The 9,429-nt window shown below is 65.1% G+C and overlaps 1 protein-coding gene across 1 annotated transcript; it reads left to right on the forward strand.

Moving 5' to 3' along the window:
* The first annotated feature begins 596 nt into the window (after positions 1-596).
* Positions 597-9,055, forward strand: LOC132079183 (cadherin-1-like). The gene is made up of 16 exons (XM_059481662.1): positions 597-750; positions 851-965; positions 4,003-4,232; positions 4,333-4,464; positions 4,556-4,711; positions 4,786-4,930; positions 5,046-5,218; positions 5,588-5,716; positions 5,820-6,005; positions 6,085-6,329; positions 6,435-6,577; positions 6,657-6,884; positions 7,378-7,599; positions 7,684-7,814; positions 7,889-8,032; positions 8,130-9,055. Exons 1-16 carry the CDS (start codon positions 694-696, stop codon positions 8,340-8,342), a joined length of 2,649 nt encoding a protein of 882 aa, XP_059337645.1. The 5' UTR covers positions 597-693; the 3' UTR covers positions 8,343-9,055.
* Positions 9,056-9,429: the final 374 nt, after the last annotated feature.

The raw sequence follows: 9,429 nt of genomic DNA on the forward strand, positions 1-9,429 counted from the left end.
ACCCCGAGCTCTGGGGGTCTCCCACTGGCTCCAGGATCAGCTCCTGAAACATGGGGTGGGGACAGCTGATGGTACTGGGAGCCCCCTCCCCTAGGGGGCTGTGCTTTGGGACAGAGGGGCACAGGGCACTGCAGCATCCTGAGGGCCCTTCCTGCCCGAGGGGTCCCTGGGTACGATGATTGTCCCCTGCTGCAGAGCTGGGATCTGGGGCCGTGCTGTGGGGGCACCCTGGGGTGCCCCTGGCTCCTGTCACCCCCAACACCCCCTGCTCGCACTGCCCTGGACGGGGAGGCACGGAAAGCTCGAGGGCCGTGCCTGGGGCTGGGATATCAGAGGCACGGGGAGCCGGGGTACCCGGGACGGGCAGAGCACGGGGGTGTTGGGGTACCGGGTGCTGCTGGGGTACCGGGGGTACCACGGCACCGGGCACCGTGGGAGAAGTACCGCACCGGTACCGAGGGGCGTTCCGGGACACCGAGCGGCGGAGGTACCGGGAATACCGGCGATCCGGGCGCGGGCGGGGCGGGACCGCCTCCCGTCGGGGCGGGACGGGACGGGGCGGTTCTCCGAGGGCTCGACACCTGCGAGGAGGGATCGGGAGGGGACCGGACGCACCTGCGACTCCGCGGCGGCAGCGCCCGATCCCTCCGGCACCAACCGGCACCGGCACCGGCTGCGGCTGCGGCTCCGGCCATGGGGCGGCGGGCGGGCTGCTCGGTCCCGCTCTGCCTCCTCTTGCTCCTGCTCCAGGTGAGGCACGGAACGGGCGGCAGGACCCCGCCGAGACCCTGCCGGGGCCGCGGGACCTCGCTCGGGACCCCGCCCTGTGCTAACGTCTCTCTCCGGGCAGTGCGGGCAGCGGCTGTGCCAGCGGGCAGCGTCGTGCCAGCCCGGCTTCGCCGCCGAGACCTTCGCCCTGACGGCGCCGCGGGACAGCGTGGCGGCGGGACGGGCCCTGGGCCGGGGTAAGGACACCGGGACAACCGGCCGTGGGGGACAGGGACTGTGAGGATGGGCACGGGACTGCGTGTACAGGGGGGTGGGTGGGACGGGGGTGGGCGAAAAAAGCCGTGGCTCCGTGCCCGAGGGGCGCTGGCACGGCCACGGGCGTGGCGGCGGGGAGGGCACTGTGGCGGTGGGGTGGCAGTGGCATGGGGGGCAGAGCCTGGCGTGTCCACCCGCCGCACCGGGGGCAGAGCCGGTGCTGGCACGGCGGAACGGGCTCCTGGCACGGCGGAACGGGCGCGGGGGCAGCGGCAGCCGCTCCCCGGGGCGCGCCGGCGCGGGCGGCGCTGACTCAGGCGCCGCGGACCTGTCGGGGCCGGCAGGCCGGGGTGTGGGGCACGCAGGCGCCTCCCTGCCCCGTGCCTCACCTGGCACCCCGGGTTCACCAGGGTGAGCCCCCTTTGGACCCACTGTGTGCGCTCCCAGGGGTGCCATGGGGACGGGCACCAGGATGGGCTCCTGGGCTTTTGGGGATGTTGGTGTCCCACTCACTGTGTTGGGACTAAAGCCCTGCTCTGGTGTGGCAAGGGGGCACTGGGGACCCCTGTGCTGGGGACCTGCTGCCACTCTGGGCTCCCAAAAGGGACTGTGGGCTCTGGGGCTGTGTGCAGTGGCTGTCACCATCTGCACCAGTTCATGGCAGAGAGTGGTGCTGGCACCGCAGTGTGTGTGCCAGGGTGGCTGGGGGGCACAGGGCCGAGGGGTACTGAGCACCCAGTAACGCACCAGGGCTCCCAAACATCCTCAGCTCTGTAACGGCTTCGCCTGGGAGAGGCAGGAATTGGACCCTGCCCCTATCCCAGGAATTGTGTTTGTTTGCCTTGTGGTTGATCATTAATGAGCACAAACCGATGTCCATCAGGGTTGGGCCCGATACCAGGGTGACGGCAGCCCTGCTGACTTCCCCGCAGCACAGACCTGCTGGAAATCCTCTGTCCTGGCACCAGCACTTTCAGTTTGGGTTCCGGGCACAGCCGGGGCGTGGGAGGAAGGAAAGGACCATCTGCCCTTGAGGCCTGTGTGGCACCCAGTGACTCACAGCTGTGCCAGGGCAATGCCAGCCGTGGGGTGGCCGAGCCTGGTGGACGCCAGGCCATGCTGGGTCGCAGAGCAGCCCACAGCTTGTGGCAGGGCTGACAAGCCGGCCTGTAATTAGCTCGATGAGTTGAGCGCGATGTTTTCCCTGTGACAGGCCCAGGCAGGCCCCGTGCGGCGCCGGGGCGCCGAACAGCAGCGGGGAACAACAGCACCTGCGTGGGGCTGCGGCGTCGCCAGGGCTCGGCCAGGGGGGCTCAGGGGGCTCGGGGGGTGCTGGGGACATGGTGGGGGCTGGCACAGTGCCCGTCAGTCCTGGGTGGAGAAACCTCGAGAGTCTGAGGTCACAGCGAAACTGGGGTGACGTCAGTGGGATGTGTCACCCGCAGCACCTTCACCCGGGGTGAGCCCCCTGCCGTGGCACAGCCGTGTGTGTAACACACGGGGTGGTGGCACTGCAGGGATGGGGACACCCTGCTCTGCCTGTGCCCGGCCCCACTGAGCCCCCACAGGACAGCAGGTGGCTTTGGGGGGCTGCCCTAATCCCCTGTGCGGGGTCTCAGCCCCACACCCTGCTTGGCAGCCTGGTTGTACCAGTCTGGTTGCCCCGGTGTCCTGCAGGCGGTGGTGGGGGACCGAAGTGGGGGGGTCCCCTTGTAGGGCTCCCTGAGCTCTCCTTTTCTCCCACCCCCATCATTCCCAGGAGAGGGCCCCCCTCCACCCCCCCAGCTGCCAGCCCCGGGGAGAGGAGCGCTGGGGCCAGCCCTCCTTCAGCCAAGCTGGAAAAACAGGTTGTGCACAGCCAGGTGGGAAGGGGGGGAGTTGGAAAGGGGGAGAGGGGGGAGCGGGTTCAGAGCATTCTCCTCGAACCCAGTGCGGGCTGAGCGCTCATTGCACCCAGTGTGGGGCTGGGGGCTCCGTGCCGCCCCCCGCTGCACCCCCGGGCCCGGGGCCAGGGCCGAGCACGGCGGCTGCGCCCGCGGCTGCCTCTCGTTCCCCGCCTGCCCCGGCACGTTCCTGCCCGGCCGGCCCCACCGGCTCCGCCTGCCCCGGCCGGGGGTCCCGCCGTGGGGCTGAGCGGGGCTGGCACCGCGCCGGCGGCTGCTCCTGAGCCGGCTCGGGGGCACCGTGGTGGGCAGGGGGCAGCGATCGCTCCCCCTCCGTCCCACAGCCAGCCCGGATTCCTGGGCTGCTCGTGGGCTGACGTAACCCACGGGCCCCGTTCCGATCCGATCCGTTCCGATCCGTTCGGCGCTGCCGCCCACCCCGGCACGGGTCACGGCGGGGCGGTGGAGGCAGCGCTTGGAGCCCGGGTGCCGCTGGCTCCCATAACTGTCCCAAACAAAGGATGTTTGTTCGGGAGCACGGCACGGCTCATGTGATGCCCGCTGACCGCTGCCTCGTGGCGGCCCAGCTCTGCTGTGCCCAGCCAGCGGCACCGGGCCCCCGCCTGTCCCCGGCGCTGGGGTCCCGGAGGTACCTGGGCAGGTTGAGGGGCCTGGCTGCCAGGGCACTGGGTGCCAGTGCAGGTGGATGACTGCTGCCCTTGTTTTTATTGGAAAAGCTGCTGGGGCAGCATAGGCACAGTGGTGGTGGCATGCCATGCTTGGGGATGTGCTGTGCCACAGGGATACACCCATATGGGGATGTGCTGTGCCTGGTGCCATGCCATACGTGGTGCTGGGGACTGCAACATGCTGTGCCAGGTGCCACTTGCCCCATTGTCACTGTCTAGCTGGGATCCTGTGGCACGGTAAGTCCCGCCGTGTCCCATGCTGGACCAAAGCCAGGGCAGGGATGCACCGTGTGTTGTGCCCAGGATGGAATCCTGGCAGGGCATGTGTCACTGTGTGTGGAGCATCCCCACCACTGCTGTGACCCCACAGCCCAGGCTGCTGGGGCAGGGCTGTGCTGTGTGCCCATGTCCCCAGAACCCTCTGCCACTCTGTCCCCTGTCCCCAGTGAGCTTTGTGGACTGTGGTGAGTCGCGCCGTGCCGCCTTCCTCCCGGATGACACGCGCTTCAAGGTGAGCAGGGATGGCATCGTCACTGCCACCCGGCCCCTGCAGCTCCAGCAGCGGGACATCACCTTTGCTGTGCACACCTGGGACACCGTGGGCAAGAGGCATTCAGCCAAGGTGACGCTGCGCCCCCGGCGGCACCAGCACCGACACCACGAGCGGATGCAGCAGGTGAAGCACAGTCCCACTCCCTGGGGTCACAGCAGCCCCTGCCCCTGGGGCAGAGGGCTCAGCAAGGGGCTGGCCCTGAGCAGAGCCACTGTCCCAACAGGGCACAGTGCCAGACGTGCTGACCTTCCCGGGGCACGGACACGGCCTCCGGCGGCAGAAGAGGGACTGGGTCATCCCCCCCATCAACTGCCCCGAGAACGAGCGGGGGCCCTTCCCCAAGAAGCTGGTGCAGGTGGGTGTGCCCGTGGGCACCGGGCAGGGCCCACAGGGATCCCTGGGGCACTGGGACACGGCTCACCCTCCTCCTCCTGCCTCGCTGCCAGATCAAATCCAACAAGGACAAGGAGACCAAGGTTTTCTACAGCATCACGGGGCAGGGGGCGGACACCATCCCCGTGGGTGTGTTCATCATCGAGCGGGAGACGGGGTGGCTGGAGGTGACAAAACCCCTGGACCGCGAGGAGAAGGACAAATACCAGGTGAGTGAGGGGACACCTGTGGCGGGACAGGGACAGTCATGGGCACTGCACACACACTGACTGTGCCCTTGCAGCTCTTCTCCCACGCCGTGTCGGCCAACGGGCAGCCCGTGGAAGACCCCATGGAGATCATCATCACCGTCACTGACCAGAACGACAACCGGCCCGTCTTCACCCAGCAGGTCTTTGTTGGTTACATCGAGGAGAACGCAAAGCCGGGTACGTGGGGGACTCTGAGCTGGGCCCACGCAGAGCCCTGAGCGTGAGCAGTGCCAGGGTGGCCCGTGGATTCTGTCCCATCAGTAACATCTCCCTGGCTTGTCCTCATGTCCAGGCACATCTGTGATGACCGTGAACGCTACGGATGCAGACGATGCGATCAGCATGAACAACGGCATCATCGGCTACTCCATCCTCAGCGAGGAGCCCAAGGGTGCACAGGACATGTTCACCATCAACGCCGCCAACGGCATCATCAGTGTCATTGGCACGGGACTGGACCGGGAGGTGGGCACCTTGTCACAGCCCAAGGGAACCTGGGCTGCCCCACAGCGGGATGTGCCGTGGGGAGAAAGGGATACTGCAGCCCTGGGGTCCATCTGGTCTTGGGACATGCCACCCCTGAGTCACTGTCCCTGGCTGCAGGGGTGTCTACAGGAGCTATGCTGGGGACCCTCCGGGAGCCCCCAGCCTTGCTGAGCCCTGGAGTGGGTACAGTGCCAGCCCCTTGGGCGGGCAGCTGGGACATCGGCTGCCTGTGTGCCAGCAGGAAACAGCGAGGCTGGAGAAGGGTGGAGGAGCAGGCAGGTGATGCCTGGAGGAGGGGAACACCCCAGTCCCCACCCCAGCCCTAACTGAGATGATTTTGCTCTGCAGACCACTCCCAACTACACGCTGATCATCCAGGCTGCAGACCAGGAAGGCTTTGGCTTGACCAACACTGCCACTGCCATCATCAAAGTCACCGATGCCAACGACAACCCTCCCGTGTTCGACCCCGCCACGGTACCACGCAGCCCCAGCCGCTGCCCTCCCCGGGCATCGTGGCACCAGCTCTGCCTGGGGTGCCTGGGGCCACACAGGTGACTGTCCCTGTCCCATCCTGCAGTATGAGTCATCAGTGAACGAGAACGAGGTGGGGGTGATGGTGGCCCGGCTGCATGTGACAGACCAGGACCTGCCCGGCTCCCCGGCCTGGAACGCCGTCTACCACATCCGCAGCGGGGACCCGCAGGGCGACTTCGAGATCACCACTGACCCCAAAACCAACGACGGGCTCCTGAAAACTGCCAAGGTGGGTCCTGCTGCCTCATGGCTGCCTCAGCACCTGCTGACTCCCTGTTGGCACTACCCCGCTTCTCTCCCACCCGCAGGGCCTGGATTATGAGTCCCAGAACCGGTACAAGCTCGTGGTGTCAGTGGAGAACCAGGTCCCCTTCACCGTGGACCTGAATCCTGCCACGGCCAATGTCCTGGTGGTGGTCAGGGACGTGAATGAAGCCCCGATCTTCATACCCCCAGTCAAGCAGGTGGAGGTGAGGGAGGATGTGCCAGTGGGATACCAGATCACCTCCTACACAGCCCAGGACCCCGACAAGGAGCAGAGGCAGAAAATCACGTGAGTGGAGGGTGATGGTGGCGGGGGCTTTGCTGGGATGTCTGAGGGGCCGTGCTGCAGCGTGTGCCCCTTCCTCTCCCCCTGCTGACCCCTGGCTGCCCCCAGGTATCGCATGGGCAGTGACCCCGCAGGGTGGTTGGAAATTGACCCTGAGAACGGCATCATCACGGCAGCCCAGGCCCTGGACCGGGAGTCGGCACATGCCATCAACAGCACCTACAAGGCCATCATCCTGGCCGTGGACAATGGTGAGGGTGCCCAGCTGCTGCCCCGTGCCCATCTCCGTGTCCCCCCATGGAGGTGCCTCGCTGACTCTTAGTCCCACAGGGTCACCAAACTATGCCACTGGCACGGGGACGCTGCTCCTCGTGCTTGGGGATGTGAATGACAACGGGCCCGTGCCGGAGCCCCGGAGCTTCGACATCTGCAACCGGCAGCCCGAGGAGCAGATCCTGAAGATCATCGACAAGGACCTGCCCCCCAACACCCACCCCTTCAAGGCAGAGCTGATGCACGGCTCTGGCAGCAACTGGACTGCCAGCGTGGTGCAACCAGGTGGGTGCCACCTGCTCTGGTGCTGGCCCTGCAATGAGTGCTAGGCTGGGGACCTGCCATGGGACAAAATCCTGTGCCAGTGCCAAGGGTGTTCCCAGAGCAGAACTGGGAAAGGGGCTGGAGCACCAGAAGTGGGTGAGGCAGCTGGGGAGGCTCAGGAGGAACCTTCTCACTCTCCACAATTTAGTGGCAGGAGGGTGCAGCCAGGTGAGGGTCAGGATCTGCTCCTAAGATACAGGACAAGGGGAAACAACTTCGAGATGTGCCAGGAGATATTTAGGTTGGATATTGGGGAAAATTCACTCATGGTAAAGGTGCTCAGGCATTGGAAGAGACTGCCCAGGGTGGAGTCCCCATCCCTAGAGGGATTTGAGAGCTGTGTAAATATGGCACTTGTGGAAATGAGTCAGTGGTGGCCTTGGCAGTGCTGGGGGATGGCTGGACTCAATCTTGGGGACCTTTACCAACCCAAATGCTTCTGTGGTTCACCAAGACGAGGTGAAGCTGAGCATGAAGAAGGAGCTGGAGCCGGGCGAGTACAGCATCTTCCTGAAGCTGCTGGATGCACAGGGCAAGGATCAGATCACAGCAGTGCGAGCCCAGGTGTGCAGCTGCGAGGGACCAGCCAAGAACTGCGAGCGCAGAGCCTACATCTCCGGTGGCATGGGCGTGCCCGCCATCCTGGGCATCCTGGGGGGCATCCTGGCACTGCTCAGTGAGTACCCGGGACAGGAATGGGAGGGACAGAGTGTGGGTCACCCCCTCCCTGCTGCCCTGACACCCATCCCTGTGCCTGCAGTCCTCCTGCTGCTGCTGCTGCTCTTCGTGAGGAGGAGGAAGGTGGAGAAGGAACCACTGCTCCCACCCGAGGATGACATGAGGGACAACGTGTACCACTATGACGAGGAGGGCGGTGGCGAGGAGGACCAGGTGGGCTGGCTGCGCTTGCTGGAGGGGTGGTGGCCATGCCCATGGCCGAGCCCTGACTCCTCCTGTCCCCGCAGGACTACGACCTGAGCCAGCTGCACCGGGGGCTGGACGCGCGGCCCGAGGTGATCCGCAATGACGTGGCCCCCCCGCTGATGGCGGCCCCCCAGTACCGGCCCCGCCCCGCCAACCCCGACGAGATCGGCAACTTCATCGACGAGGTGAGTGCTGAGAGCCCGGGGGTGACACGTCCCTGCCACACGTCCCTGCCACCCAGGGGCTCAGGGGACGCGGGCGCTGACCCCTGTGCCCCCCCAGAACCTGAAGGCGGCCGACACGGACCCCACGGCCCCCCCCTACGACTCGCTGCTGGTGTTCGACTACGAGGGCAGCGGCTCGGAGGCCACCTCGCTCAGCTCCCTCAACTCCTCCGCCTCCGACGGCGACCAGGACTACGACTACCTCAACGACTGGGGCGGCCGCTTCCGCAAGCTGGCCGAGCTCTACGGCGGCGGCGAGGAGGACGAGTAGGGACCCCCAGCCCGCTGCTGCCGCCTCATTTCACCCCTCTGGACACACGTCGCTCTCTGTCCGGGGTGGCCAAACCCCTCCTGAACACTGTGGCCGTGTCTCCCTCACTAAGTGAGAGAGCGTCCCCAGCTCAGGCTCAGTGGGGATGGGGGGTTTTGGGGTAGTCTGGGTCTCTCCTGGCCCCCTTGGCTCCAGGGCATGGAACAGTTTAGCCCATTCCCTATCCTGGAACTGAGGTGCTTCCAGCTGTGGGGGGCAGGATTGGGTCCTTCTTCCCTTTTCCGTGAAGGGAAAAAGGGTTTCACTGGCGCTCTCCAAAATACCTCACGCTGCCAGCCCCACAGAGGCTCAGATCACGAACCTAGTGATGGAGAGTGCAATGAGGCACTCGATCAGCGCAGACCAAAGAATGCTCCATGACTGTCAATTGTATTTAATACTACTATGTACAGGCAGATTTCTATTTTTCTGTACCCCAGATTATGGATTGATTTCCTCCTCTGTCATGCCAGGTGTAATTAGTCATTGAAAGGTGCTTTCCAAAATCAAAGGGCTTTCCCAAAATCCTGACCTCTGTGTTTAGCTATCGTCACGGTTTGTATTTTTTATCATGGGAAAAGGGTTTGATGAGAGCTGGGAAACCAGCAGTGGCCAAGTGGTTGATTGTATGGTTTTTATATAAAATTGAAATAAATTGTTTTAAGAAAACCAAACCACTTTTCTGTGTGTGAGGCTCTGCCGGTGCTCAAAGGCCTTACCTGCTGTGCAGGTGTGGCCATGGCCCCTTCCATAGGGAAAGCAGAACCATGGAAGGGTTGGAGTTTGAAGACACCTTATGGATCATTGAACTCCATCCTCCACGGTCAGGGACACCTTGTGCTGTCCCAGGCTGCTCCAACCTGGCCTTGGGCACTGCCAGGGATCCAGGGGCAGCCACAGCTGCTCTGGACACGTGTGCCAGGGCCTCAGCACTCTCAAGTGAGAAGGGTTCCTCCCCAGTAGCGCACCTACCCCGCGCTTTGGCAGCGGCAGCCATTTCCCCGCTCCCGTCCCTCACGCCGGTCCCGGTCCCGCCCCGCTCTCCGGC

This window comes from Ammospiza nelsoni, chromosome 13, assembly GCF_027579445.1.
Source record: "Ammospiza nelsoni isolate bAmmNel1 chromosome 13, bAmmNel1.pri, whole genome shotgun sequence".
Lineage (NCBI taxonomy): Eukaryota > Metazoa > Chordata > Aves > Passeriformes > Passerellidae > Ammospiza > Ammospiza nelsoni.